Source organism: Martes martes (assembly GCF_963455335.1).
Source record: "Martes martes genome assembly, chromosome: 5".
In the NCBI taxonomy this organism is placed as follows: domain Eukaryota; kingdom Metazoa; phylum Chordata; class Mammalia; order Carnivora; family Mustelidae; genus Martes; species Martes martes.
The window spans coordinates 58,669,791-58,684,675 of record NC_137892.1 but is presented as its reverse complement, the minus strand read 5'-3'; the positions used below and the strand labels follow the sequence as shown (position 1 = coordinate 58,684,675).

At 36.9% G+C, this 14,885-nt stretch overlaps 1 protein-coding gene across 2 annotated transcripts in view; it reads left to right on the top strand.

The window, feature by feature from the left end:
- The window catches only part of VCAN (versican), a gene marked incomplete at its 5' end in the record, with an annotated part of 97,951 nt that extends 83,750 nt beyond the window's left edge, over positions 1-14,201 (top strand). For both annotated transcript variants that reach the window (XM_080805047.1, XM_080805046.1), the window contains 3 exons: positions 4,410-4,554; positions 11,904-12,086; positions 12,232-14,201. In XM_080805047.1, coding sequence (XP_080661173.1) covers positions 4,410-4,554; positions 11,904-12,086; positions 12,232-12,359 — 456 coding nt within the window. In that variant the 3' untranslated portion in view covers positions 12,360-14,201. The remainder of the gene's footprint in view (positions 1-4,409; positions 4,555-11,903; positions 12,087-12,231) is intronic.
- Between the last annotated feature and the right edge of the window lie 684 nt (positions 14,202-14,885).

The following is a 14,885-nucleotide window of genomic DNA, read 5'->3' as shown; positions in this document are numbered from 1 at the left end:
AACATATATAAAGTTTGATAGATTTTGGTGAATAACTTCAGTCTCTTCTGAGTTTTTCTTCTTGATATCAGGACTGATTCAAAATGAGTTCTCTGGTTTGTGGAGACAATTTTCATGTGAGAGAACCATGCTTTGCTGTTGGATTGTGGCCAGGATTTTTTGAATCATTTTATGCTTTTGGCAGTTGACTTGTTTGAACCCATTTGGGGGAAAAAGAAAGAGAAAGCAATAACCGAAAAGTTACTAAATCCAATTTAATTGAAATAGTTGTCTTTTTTGGCACTTTTGTTTTCTACAGATACAGAGAAGAGTCATTTAACTGGAACTCTAGGAGTAGCTTTGTCATATAATAGACAACATGAAGCAATTTCATACTGATATAAAATAATATACAAGTTTGTTATAGACCATGTAGAAAATTTTCTACCTTGAGGAGGCTTCTTCTACATCAACTACTTGAGTTTTATGCCATGATTTTCTTTGCCGTAGAAGAGAATGAAAATGCAAAGTAATTTAGGGTTCTCTTTTCAGATATAGTCTTCACCTAATTCTGCTTTCTTGGGGAGGCAATGAGAGTTTGGGGTTTGGGTTGGGGCACATGAGTCTCTGAGACAGACAGACATTCAGAGGTCTGATCAGCATTGGTTTTTGTTGATGGTATTAAAATGAATTCTCTGCAAACCATGCTGGCTTTTTTGGAATAATTCTTAGTTTGCCCATCCAGCCCTAGAATAGGGTTGATTTAGGGGAGATCACCCAGGATGTCTGCTTAGAATTCCAAATGAAGAGAAAAAATATCAAGATGGGAGTGGGAGTATTTTTCTCTGCTCATTCCAGGAATCTACGTTTCTGTATGTATAAGACACTGCCTATATGAGAGAGGCTCTATTACATTCTTATAACTCAGAATTGATTTCCTGAGCAGAGATCTCTATCTAACATTTAACTTTAGTGAAAAAAATACATTATTAAACCTGAAGTCAACGATTTATTTTTTATACCCTTTCCCCTGCAAGTGATATTAAAAATAAAGCTATAAAGAATTCAGGGGGAAACAAAGAAAGTTATTCAGAAAAGTGAAGTTTCCTTTGCTAAGTTAGTTAGGCAATAACATGGAGCAAAATCAAAGCATCCTAGCCAAAATAAATCTGCACAATGGAGCTATCAGATATGAGGTAATAGTGTGACATGCCTGTGGGTATCAGACATTCTTGTAAAAACCACAGACCCAAAGTTTGGTCCTGCACCATTAAGCCACAGTTCTGCCCAAGCAATGACACAGAACACAGGTTTTAAATCACTATTGCAAGCCAAATGTAATTCCTACCAAAAACAATTAAATCTTTTACCAGAGGTCTGAGTCTGGGCAGCTTAAGCCCTGAGAATCACTTCAGTGGCATGGAATCTGAATCTCACTTCAGTGTGAAAATGAGACGGTCATTGTTCAGATCAGGAGGAAATGTCAGCTGCAAAATCCATGGCAGTCAAGTAACTGGTAACTTGAAGTGATATTTTTTGAGGTTAGATCAGAAAAAGTTTAGCTAAGAATTTTACAAGTTCTTTCTGATTGCTGTATAGATCATTTTACAATGTTCATTTTCACCGATTTGAAAAATAATTTATGCTCACTCTAGGGAAATGAAAAATATATAAGAATATATGGAATAAAATATTATCTCTGTCTCATATAACTCAGATATAAACTTTGTCACATTTTGCTGCATTTCCTTTTGGTCTTTCACAGACATGCACATGGGTGCATGAGTGCACACACACATATACACACAGCTATATCTGAGAGTATGTGTAAAATTTGGATCATTGTGTATTTTTAGTATTTTGCTTTTTAATTTTAACTTAACACATCTTTTAATATTTTCTGTCTCCTTATATATTTTTCACAGACAAGTAATTTAATGGTTATATAACATATTACTTGTCTGACCATAGTTTATTGAATACATATTCACTCTATAGATTTTTACCCATTTACTGCTAGTATAAATAATATTTTGGATAAACTATTGTTCACACCTCTGATTACTTTTTAGGATAGAATTTTAGAAGTGGAATTAGGGGGTCTAAGGGTTGGAACTTTTTGAGGCTCTTGATATGTATTACCAACTTTTTTCCTGAATGGTACTGCCTGTCTCACCCAGCATTTGGTAGCAGCAAGCAACATCTTCAATTACAAGTTGATATGAATAAGGAAGAAGGCAACACACGCTGTTGTTCATTATTCCTAAATATCAAATTATTTATTAAACAGTACCGGTGTGTGCAGGCATAATTCCCAGCACTGAGGATACAGTAGTAAACAGAAGAACCCCAAATTCATCTCTCTTTTTTTTTTTAAGATTTTTATTTATTTATTTGACAGACAGAGATCACAAGTAGGCAGAGAGACAGGCAGAGAGAGAGAGGAGGAAGCAGGCTCCCCGCTGAGCAGAGAGCCCGATGCGGATCTCAATCCCAGGATCCTGAGATCATGACCTGAGCCGAAGGCAGAGGCTTTAACCCACTGAGCCACCCAGGCGCCCCCCAAATTCATGTCTTCAATGAGCTTACATTCTACTAAGGAGAAAACAATACAATGCATAAATTATATGGGACATGAGAAGTTAATAGTTGTTATGAAGACAAAGCAAGGAAGAGACATGAGCAGTGTGGTAGGGACAAGGAAGCAGGGAGCATTGCATAGTTTGCACATTCTACTGAGATCTTCAAAAATGTTCCACCTTTGAGGACTTTTACTTGTTTCATGTAAGAGGTTAATTAGAAAGTTACCTAGAAATTATTGAGCTCCAAAATCTGTAAGTATCTCAGGAACTCTGGAACCTTTGGCCATTAGAAAGTATTAAATACAGATCTTTGTTAGTTTCAAGGCATTCCTATTCCTTTATTTATTAATTTCATTTAGTGTAAGAATTTTTATTTTGATCCTGCTTTGATTTATCTGCTAAAGGCCACTTAGTTATATAGACCAGCAATAGGCTGAATATGACTTATTTCTCTGCTTTCTTTTCTATTATCTACTTAAAAAGAGTAGCAAAAAAACAAACAAAAACAAACATAGGTGGAGGGTGAGGGATGATAAGGGAGGTCAGTTAGCAAAGAGAAGGAAAATGGAGAAATAATTGGAAACCCATTTTAGAGCAAATGTCAGTTCCTGGTTGCAGGGCGACCTGTCAGTCAAAGACGCTTTGGCGAGTATGGTCCTGTGGGCATCCTTTCCAAGGCCAACTCAGTGGTACCATTCAGACTACTAGAATTGGATTTCAGTCCATATAATTTGTGGATTTTCACCAGAAAAATAAAAACACCCTTCATTCTGTGTTTTGGTAGAAACAAACAAACCAAAAAACCCACAAAAATACAAAACAAAAATTAAAACACCACAGTACCTTTATTAAGCTTATCTTGGTTCTTTCCAATTTTATTACTTTCCAAAGATTCTTTTTTACATAGCAGGAATCTCTTATCTCCTATCTTAATTTTGGCATGATTGAGGAGGATTTTAAAGCAAAGCTAGGCAAAGAGATTGAAGGAAAAGTAGAAGGTCTCTTAATCTGGAGGCTTTCAAACTTTAGATCTTCTCACAAATTATTTTATCAAAGATCAAGGTTTTTACCATACTTAATGGTCTTAAAAGCTATTTGTTTTTCTGAGAAGAAAGAAAAAAATATAGATATTCTCTAATCTATTTATTATACTTTTTAAAAGACATCAAAGTAGCCATTGTGCTTTTTTGTTTGTTTGGTTGGTTGGTTGGTTGCTTGGTTGGTTTTTTGACATGCCCTGAATTGGAAACAATTGCCTTACCCTTACATAGAGTTCTTTCTTCTCTGACTTTATCTTTCCAAATATATTCTAGTAATTCATTGTTAGATAAAAACAATAACATTAAATAAGGCAAGAAAACATATTTTATAGTGATAAAGATGTAAAAGGAAGAATAAAAATCCTATTACACTATAATCACAACTACATAAAATTATACCTGGACATAAGGCCCGAGAGAAAGCACAACAGAGTGACGAGTGATGGATTTTCTTCTATTTCCACTTCCATTAATATTGTTACATCTAATAATAATAACATGATTACATTTCTAAAGCCGAGCATTGATTATATATTTAAACATCTAAGATAACTAGAACAAAATTTCTCAGACCTATCTTACTGTCAAAGGAAAAAAAATTACATATTTGTTGAAGAGAGACTGAGATACAGATGTTTTCCACTTGGAGCATAGAAGTCTTTTTCTTTACCATTAAAATAATTTCAGTTAGGTAGTTTCAAAGTTGAGTCTTTCTAATTCCGTTGTGATGTCGTGTCTCTGTCAGTCTTATCATTTGCTACTTTTTAACTATCAAGTAGTTAGTTCTGTTCTTCCTCCATTTTCACAGCAATATGAGAACTGGAGGCCCAACCAGCCAGACAGCTTCTTCTCTGCTGGAGAAGACTGTGTCGTAATCATTTGGCATGAGAACGGCCAGTGGAATGATGTTCCCTGCAATTATCATCTCACCTATACCTGCAAAAAAGGAACAGGTAATGATTAATTAATAATGTACTTGATCTGCATTTTAGTTATCGAGTGAACTCAGGAAGAATAAACTTCGTCACTTCAAGACACGAACTGGATGTCATGTATGGCATCTCTTGCTGCCTCTGGAATGTTCCACTCTTCCAGTACCTTTGAAAAGTTTATTTTCGGTAATGTCTTTACTTTAGAAGCGACATGCTAAGATAACAATGTAGCATTTATATTAAAAAAAAAAAAGAAAGAAAAAAAAACCCTACCTGGCAATATCTCTCAGAAAAACAAAGTGCTGTCCAAGAGACTATCCACCTGCTTATTCTGATGAGGAGAACATTAAGAAAAATTAACTGTCGACATTTAAAAATTGGGATATATTGGGGCACTTGGGTTGCTCAGTGGGTTAAACCACTGCCTTTGGCTCAGGTCATGATCTCAGGGTCCTGGGATCGCTCTGCTCAGCAGGGAGCCTGCTTCCTGCCCCCCTCTCTGCCTGCCTCTCTGCCTACTTGTGATCTCTCTCTCTGTTAAATAAAAACAAAGAACAACAAAAAAATTGGGATATATTATAAAATAATCTGGATTTTTTACTTTTGTAAAAAAATTAGAACTGTTACCATTTGGTCCATGTGCAAATTTATGAGTGCTCAAAACCACCATCCTCCTTCCGTGGGGACTACAGTCTCCAGCTCTTTGCTCCTTCCCTCACTGTGGTTAAGTGCCTGGTCTTTGTAGGCAGGCATTTGAATTTTTTCATCATTGCCTTAGGAGTTCCTTGGGTGTAAACAATAGCCCAAAACAGCATTGCTCTCTCTCTGGCTGAATACCTTCAACATATGATAAAATAATAACACTTGAAATGTAAGTTCTGTAATAAAAATTACTCAGTTGACATTAAATAGATAAAATTACAAATGCTGATTTTAAAAAGTCTTTATTATTGACCAATATGTTTGAATTTCTAAGGCACACTGTCCAGACTTCTTCATTTAACAAATGAGAATTCCATCACATTTTTTTTAACCTGCTTATAATTGATAATGGTCTTAAAACATGAAATTTTGCCTCTAACTTTACCCAGACTTTTTCATTGAGTGAGAATACAAATGCGAAAAATGAAATCCATTCGATTTATTTGTCTCTGGATAAAAAATAATCAACTAAAAATATACACTCTGTAGATATTTTAGGAAAGACTTCAACTCTAATAGTAAGAAATTCCATCAGAAGAAAGAAAACAGTGAGATACACAGAGCTCGGATGAAACTCAGCTACTGGCTTGTCACTCTCTCTGCTCTTCTCTTACCTATAGCAGAACCAACTCTAAATATCCTTTCTGTATGAGCAGCCTCCCCGGCTACGTGCATTACTTCCGCACCTTTGCAATGGGACTCATGAAGATAGCAAACCAAATGTTTGCTGTTTTCCCTGTTCCTAGTCTAAGAAGTCTTTGATGAACTGTTCGCCTTAATCTGAATGTCATGTTTGTCTTTTTCCATATCTAGATGTTCCCTGGAGTCATGCTTTTCCCTTTGTGATCTGAGAGCGTTCTTCTATTTCCCCTGTTATTTTTTCCTAGAGCAGGATTTCTCAACAGCATCACTGTTCATCCTTTGGTCCAGATAATTCTTCGCTGTTGGGGCGGTCCTGTGCGTTGCAGAAGGTTTTGCAGTATTTTTGCCCTCAGTGCACTGAATGCCAGTAACAGTCTCCTCCCCTCCAGACCCTCCTCCTTTGCTGTGTAATAACCATGAGTGTCTCTAGGCTTTACCCCCTATCTCCAGGGAGGGAGGGGGAGGAAAAGAGCTGCCCCGGGTTGACCACCACAGCCCTATAGCTACAAATGTTTCACAAAAACAGCACTCTGGTTTGCATTTTCTGAGGGGGAAAGAGATTTGTAAAATAGGGGCTCCACTTCATCAAAGGGAAAACAAAACAAAACAAAAATGACTCTTGTATTTTATCATCCTACTATCATTTTAGTCATAGAGACTTAACTCTTTATTAATCAGTACTCTGGGGAATTTTATTAATGTCTATAGACTTTAATAAAAGGCTCATTTCTCCTTTCGGATGATCTTATGCATCTTTAAACATACAGAATCAAGTAATTTTACTTGAATTAAATACTTGTAAAGAAGATTACATTTCCTAGTTTTACTGAGAGGTAATTGACAGACATCACTGTATAAATTCAAGGCGTACCATGTGACGGTTTGATTTACGTATATTATGAAATGATTACCACAGTTCGGCTAACATCTGTCCTCTCACATAGATAAAATAAAAAGAAAAGAAAGAAGAATAAAGGGGAAAAAATTTTCTACTTGTGATGAGAACTCAGGATTTACTCTCATCCACTTTCCTATGTATCATACAGCAGTGTTAACTGAAGTCACACGTTACATTAAATCCTTACTATTTATTTATCTTACAACTGGGAGTTTGTACCTTTTGACACTTTCCTCCAATTCCCCCACCTCCTACCCCCAACTCTGGTAACCACGTGTCTGATCTCCTTTTCTATGAGTCTGTTTGGTTTTTTTTTTTCCTCTTCTTCCTGTTTTTTGGTTTGTTTTAGATTTCACATATTTAGAATTAGATTTTAGATTTGCTTTAGCTTCCACATGTAAGGGAGATCGTACAGTATTTGTCTTTCTCTGTCTGACATACCTCGCTTAGCGTAATGCCCTCAAGGCCCATTCATGTTGTCCTAAATAGCAGGATTTCCTCAGTCTTTATGGCTGAATAATATTCTATTGTACATGTATGTACATCTACCACAGCTTTTTTATCCAGTCATCCATTGATGGACCTTAGGTTTTTTCCACATCTTGACTAGTGTAAATAATGCTGCAGTAGACATGGGGGTGCAGATATCTTTTAGTGTTAGTGCTTTTGTAACTTTTGGGTATATTCCCAGAAGCAGAATTGCTGGATATATGACAATTCTATTTTAATTTTTTGAGGATCCCCCAAACCTCCTCCCTACGTTCCTAGTACCTGTACCAATTTACAATCTCACAAGGGTTCCCTTTTCTCTGTATCCTGTCCAGTATCTGTTATCTCTTGTCTTTTTGATGATAGCCTTTCAAATAGGCACGAGGTGATGTCATTATGGTTTTAATTTGCATTTCCCTCATGACCAGTCTGTTGAGCATCTTTTCACGGACCTCTTGGCCTTTCATAGATCTTTGGAGAAATGTCTCTTCAGGCCCTTTGTTCATTTTTTTAAACTTGGTTGTTTGGAGTTGTCATCAGCCCTCCTGGTCAGAGGAGTTGGAAGACACTCTCCATAGCAGGTGGCACTGTGACTCAGCACCTTGCCTGGATGCGGGCAAGCCAGCCTCTAGCCTGGCAAAACTCATGTGAGGATCTGAATGAGGCAGATCTGTATCCGGCCAAGATCCATGATCAGAGTGTGCCTCTGCCTGGCCTCAGCAGGTAACCAAAACTGCTGCCTGGGGCTACTACTTACGCAGTACAGGTATGAATTTAGTCTGCCAAAGTTTCATAAGTGCTGGTTGTTTCAAGCCCCTCCCCCTTAGCAGTCACAGTTGGATTCCCAGTGGCTGGGCCCCCAAAATCCCCCTGTAAGCCCTGCGGTTTAAGAGCAGAGTAGGGCTCCCACAAAGCATCCCATAGTGCTGGGGCAGGCTGATTATCTTCTGGGGGTTCTTTTTTGCAACTGTGGGAACAAGCAGCTCAGGGAAGACCTCTGTACATGGTGCTGCACAGTCCTGGGGAAAGGGCAGAGTGGTCAACGTTTAACCCCTCTGTTATCTGCTAATGTAGTCTGTCTTGGTCTCTGTGGTGCAGGGGTTTCAGCCTCACCTCCCAGTACTAAGAATCTCTCAGTGGTGTCTTGTTCTTGAATAGATGCTAGTTGTTCTTGGTAACATCACCCTCAAAGTGCGTGTGTGTGTGTGTGTGTGTGTATTCATTAAAGAACACAGTGCATGCTGTCCACACATCTTTGGAGCACCCTGCAGGTCCCTTACAATCCCATTCCAATTCCAACCATAGATAATGACTTATTAATTCCCTCACTTTTCTCTTTAGTATTATCATACATACTTGCATTTGTAAACAACAAATTGTTTCGTTTTGCACACTTTTGAATTTCAAGTAGAATCATCCTATATGTATTTTGTGACTTGCTTTTTTTTTCAGCATCATTTGTGAGATTTATCAATATTGATATTTTTAGCTATATTTCTTCATTTTGCTGCTTACAGTATTTTATGTATAACTAACTATACAATGCTTTATTTACCTGTTCTCTTGTCAGTAGACACTGGGTTATTTTGAGTGTTTTTGCTACTATAAACACTATTTCTTTTTTTTTTTTTTTTAAGATTTTATTTATTTATTTACTTGACAGACAGAGATCACAAGTAGGCAGGGAGGCAGGCAGAGAGGGGGGGGGGAAGCAGGCTCCCTGCTGAGCAGAGCACCCGACATGGGGCTCAATCCCAGGACCCTGGGATCATGACCTGAGCCGAAGACAGAGGCTTTAACCCACTGAACCACCCAGACGCCCCTGAACACTATTTCTATCCACATTCTTGAACTTGATCCTAGAAGCCCTTTGTGAGCTTCCGTAGTATATTTTTCCAGGAGTGGCGTTGCTGAGTCATGGGATATATGTACCATCAAATTTACTAGAAAATGCCAGATTGTTTTCCAAAGTGGTTGTACCAATTTGCAGTCCCACCAGCAATATGTGAGAGGTCCTGTTACTCCACATCATCTCTAACATTTGATATTATTGGACTTTGAGATTTTTGCCAATCTAGTGGGTATAAAATGTTATCTCTTGTGATTTATTTTGCATTTTCTTGGATGCTTTTCCCTGAATATCATTTCATATACTTACATGTCTTTCATTTATAGCTCTTTAGTGAAGTTTCTGTTCATGTATATTCCTTATTTTTAAAAATTGATTGCTTCTCTTTTATATGATGATTTATCACATATCATATATCATCCTTTTTATATCCGAGTTAGTAATCCTTTGACAATTATATATGTTGTATATATCTTCTCACAACTTGTACATTGTTTTTACTTTTACCCTGTGGTATTTTTTGATGAACAGATTCTCCATTTTGTTGCAATTTCCTTTATGGTTCAAATCTTTTTGTGTCTTAAGAAATTTTTACCACCCTAAAGTCAGAAAGATCTTCTATGTTGTTTTATAAATGTTTTATAGTTTTTGCCTTCTTTATTTTTATATTTAAATAATCTAGAATTCATTTCCCATATATTCTTTGAGGTAGGAAACCAAGTACATTTTTATCCATAATAATACCCAGTTGTCCAAGTGAAAAAACTACCTTTCCCCCACTTTTCTACCATGTTGCTTCTGTCAAGTATCGAGCATATATGTGTGGATCTATTTCTGGTCTATTTGCCTGTCCTTCCCAATACTGCACTCGCTGAATTATTTTAGCTTCATCATAAATCTTCATATATAGTTTTGGAAGAAATCTATACATTGATAAGGACAACTTTTAATTTGTTGGCATAGCACAGAATCAAGTATAAATGAGTTATCTAATTGATAGTTTTTAACCTTTTTTATCTCTTTGGTTTCATTCTATCTGATGCTTGCTAGTATCTCGACCAGCTATAGATATTCCAGATTGGAGTTATCGTTGATCCATATACATAGTGTTGTTTACTAACTGAAAATGACATATTTTTATAGACATTGCAGTTTATCCTATAGGAGTTTGTGAAGATCAAATATTCACATGCACAAATATTTTTAATTTCTTTGTTATAGGTAGTATGACTTCATAATCTACTTTTAGATTCTATCTGAGTGACAGTATCTTATGTGAATAAAAAGATACCCTCGGATTGTGTTTCTTTTTTTTTTTTTAAATTTTATTTATCCATTTGATAGACAGAGGTCACAAGTAGGCAGAGAGGCAGGCAGAGAGAGGGGGGTAAGCAGGCTTCCTGCTGAGCAGAGAGCCCTATACAGGGCTCGATCCCAGGACCCTGGGATCATGACCTGAGCCAAAGACAGAGGCTTTAAACCACTGAGCCACCCAGGCACCCCTGGATTGTGTTTCTTTAAAGATAACTTTGTCAGGAGGTCAGTATGTTCCAAGCTGTTTTGCCAGGGAGAAGTAAATCAGAGGAAAAAATATTTAAGTGAAACCACATTTGTCATTGCAAAAGAATATGGTTGTAAACAGCCTTCTGAATATGTAAATAAATTTAATGTTTGTAAACTTTTGATATTAGGATGTTGACTTCCAAACATCTTAGTACGAAGGTTTCCGGTAATCATTCTCCCTTAGAAGACTTTCATTATTTCGTGAGAGCATATGACATGGGCTTTGTGATATCAGAATTCTCAAAGTAAACTGGAAAGGAAGTGCCATTTAGGGAAATTATATTGAAGTTAAGTTATATTTTATTAGAGACATATAGCAAAACACAATAACTTAATAAAAGTTAATTATTGAAGTATATCATTTAAAACAAATGCACTAATATTGAATAAAACTGTAAGTTTAATACAAATTCAGTTGAATCAATTTTCCCAGCTTTTTGAGTTTCAAAATTACAAGGTTTCTTTTACTGCTATTTCTTTTTTGTTATTTCTACATTGATACATTTATTGATATTCAGAATTTTTCATTGTAAATTTAAATGATGGTTATATATTCCAAGATTTACCTTTATTTTACCCTCCTGAAGAGTTGGAATTTATAAGTGAGTTATAAAACTGAGACATGAATGCTGTGTCCTGACTTTCCCCCTGCTTCCAGGCAGAAGACAGACAGAGAAAATAAGCATAAAGGGAACCAAATATTTTTTCTTTCTACTTAGGAATCCATGTTTTGTCCATATTTATCCATATTACAAAACTGCATGTTATTATAGATTATAAGTCTTTTAAGGGAGATGACTGTGATAGTTAATTGTCACAAATCCATTATTGTTCCAATTGAAGATGGGTAGTAAATGCAAACTTTAAGATGCTTGATGGAGACAATACCAACAAGCCACATGTTGGCATGAGACAGGTGCTTTTTAATTTGGAATTTTTCGGCAAAGTAACCCTTCCAGATGGATAGATGCATATATGGTCATTTAGCCCAAAGTTTCTTTAATAAAACACAGCTGAAGGTGATATAATCTGAGATTTAAACTAGGCCCAGAGTATTTAGTATTTCGTATTTCTCTTGAAAAATTTCTGGTTTTTAATTCTAAATGATTGCCTTTGATGAGGGTGCTTGGTTGGGTAGCAGAAAAAGGGAAAAAGAAAAAAAATAAAGATCCATACTAATAGAAATATTTAGATTATTTGGCAATAACCTAACTTACTTTTCTTTAGTTGCTTGCGGCCAGCCCCCTGTTGTAGAAAACGCCAAGACCTTTGGAAAGATGAAACCTCGTTATGAAATCAACTCCCTGATTAGATATCACTGCAAAGATGGTTTCATTCAACGCCACCTTCCAACTATCCGTTGCCTAGGAAATGGAAGATGGGCTATGCCTAAAATTACCTGCATGAACCGTAAGTGGTCCTTTAGAAAGAATGGACAACCGTGCTATAACAACCACTAGACACCCTCATTTTACGACTACGGTATTGGTAGTTTAGGGTATGGAGCAAGTAATATTGTTGTGTTTTCTTTCTTTCTTTCTTTCCTTCCATGTAGCGTCTGCATACCAAAGGACTTACTCTAAGAAATACTTTAAAAATTCCTCATCAGCAAAGGACAATTCAATAAATACATCAAAACATGATCACCGTTGGAGCCGGAGGTGGCAGGAGTCCAGGCGCTGATCCCTAAAATGGCGAACATGTGTTTTCATCATTTCAGCCAAAGTCCTAACTTCCTGTGCCTTTCCTATCACCTCGAGAAGTATTATCAGTTGGTTTGGATTTTTGGACCACCATACAGTTATTTGGGGTTGCTGTGCTCCCAAAACGTTTTAAATGAAAGTATCGGCATTCAGAAGGAAAGCTAACAAAATGAAAGAAAATGAGGGCAGAAAGTAACCGTTTCCAGCCTATCTAATTTCTTTAGTTTTCTATTTGCCTCCAGTGCAGAGCATTTTATAATGTATACCAGCCTACTGTACTATTTAAAAAGCTCCATTTCAGCACCAATGGCAATGTAAATAAGATGATTTAATGTTGATTTTAATCCTGTATATAAAATAAAAAGTCACACAGAGTTTGGGCGTATTTAATGATGATTATGGAGCCTCAGAGGTCTTTAATCATTGGTTCGGCTGCTTTTTGTAGTTTGTTTAGGCTGGAAACGGTTTCACTTGCCCTTTGTCAGCAAGACTGAGGACGGCTTTTTCTGGACAGCTAACAAAAACGCAAGGTCTCGTAGGTCACTGCGCCATGTCAGCCATAAGGGCAATTTGCTTCCATGTGACGCCGAAGCCTGGCTGACGGGATCCCCACAGAACTAGGGACTGCACCGTGGAACTCTTCTTTGCTGCATTCCTTTTTCTTCACTTACAAGAAAGGCCTGAATGGAGGACTTTTCTAGGACCAGGAGCATTTTTTTAGGGGTCAAAGTGCTAATTATTAACTCAACCAGGTCTCCTTTTTAATGGCTTTCATAACACTAACTTGCAAGGTTACAGATCAACACATTTCAAGTGGCTATAGACCTAAGGGTTCTGGAGGGTGGGGGATTGTTAAAACAACCACACACATTCAAAGAAAGAAATTTTGTATATATAACCATTTTAATCTTTTATAAAGTTTTGAATGTTCATGTATGAATGCTGCAGCTGTGAAGCATACATAAATAAATGAAGTAAGCCATACTGATTTAATTTATTGGATGTTATTTTCCCCCAAACCTGAAAATTGACCTAGTATGCTAGTTATTTTTCAGTGTTAGCCTTTTGCTTCCCCCACACCGTTTGGGACCATATAATCTAGGTATTTTGCCCTTGATTAAATAATGTGTTGGATAGAACGCATCCAGTGTTTATTCTGAGAAGAGTGGAAAATGTATAGCTTTCAGCAAATGGTGTTTGCCCCTTCTGAGCAAGGAGCTATGCATGGAGTGTGGGTATTTCTTCCTGTTAGGTGGAGTGTACGTGTTGACATTTCTCTCTATCTCTTCCTACTGTGTTTTCTCCCCTTTATTTGAATAAAGTGACTGCTGAAGATGAATTCGAATCATTATCCACTTAACGTTTAAGGAAAACCCTGTAATGGAAAGAAGGCATTTACGAGTCTTTCCCCAGTTTCAGTTAGAACAACCTTGAGAAGAGTAGACAACAAATAAAACGCAAAAAGAGCAGACCCAACACGGATTCGTTTTCATGAAACCTCCTTTGGCTTGGAAGGAGCAACAGTGGCTCCCATTATCCTCCGCATCTTTGAGCAAGTTCCCTTGGTTGCTGCACCGAGTATAACCCACCTCTGAGTGTTCCAGAGCACAGAACAATACTGTGTTGACCTCTTAGGTTTCAATGTTTCTCCTTCATTACAATGCACATAATACGTTCCTGTATTTATATTATAACGTGTATAGTGTAAAATGTGAATGACTGTTTTTTTTTTTTTCCTTTGTGAATGAAAATCTAAAACCTTTGTAACTTTTTATACCTGCTTTTGTTTCACCAAAGAAACCTAAAGTCCTTCTTTTACTATACTGTGACTGGTCTGGTTATTTACAACTGTAAATGCTAATGTGCACCGACATTTTTACGTTCTAGTTCCATCACAAAGTTCAAGCTGATGGCTTGGATGAAATGATTTTTGTGGCTAAGAGAGAAGTGATTATATACATACCTGCGAAAACTGAGAGAGTAATTCCGATAGTGTTTACATCTACGCGGTTAGACATTAATCTCAAATGTGAAAGAAACATGCAGTAGGGGAAGTGATACAGATTTACAGAGTGTTTCCTGTGAACCGCACCAAGTGCTTTATGTGTATCATCTCCCGACAGGCCTATCAGACAGCTGTTGTTACTGTCTGATTAATGAGAGACCAGCTGTAGAAAACTCAAGTTCTTGGTCCAAAGTCACATAATTAGTTTGTAGTCAATGTAAGTAATCTCCAGAGCTTGCAGATATCCTCAAGAAAAATACAAAATTTTATGTTCCAGTTGTTATACATTTAAGAGATTGATTTACTGGCTAGAAGGTTCTATCTAAAAAGTGAGCAGAAGATGTCCAAAATATCATCAAGTTTCTGTCCACCCAGATTTCCGTCCATTCCTTCATGTTGGATTCTTTCAGTACTTATTGAGTACTTGCTACGTCAGGCACTGTCCTAGGCCCTGGAGATCCAGCAATGAATGAGTTAGACAGGTCTCTGCCCACAGGAAGT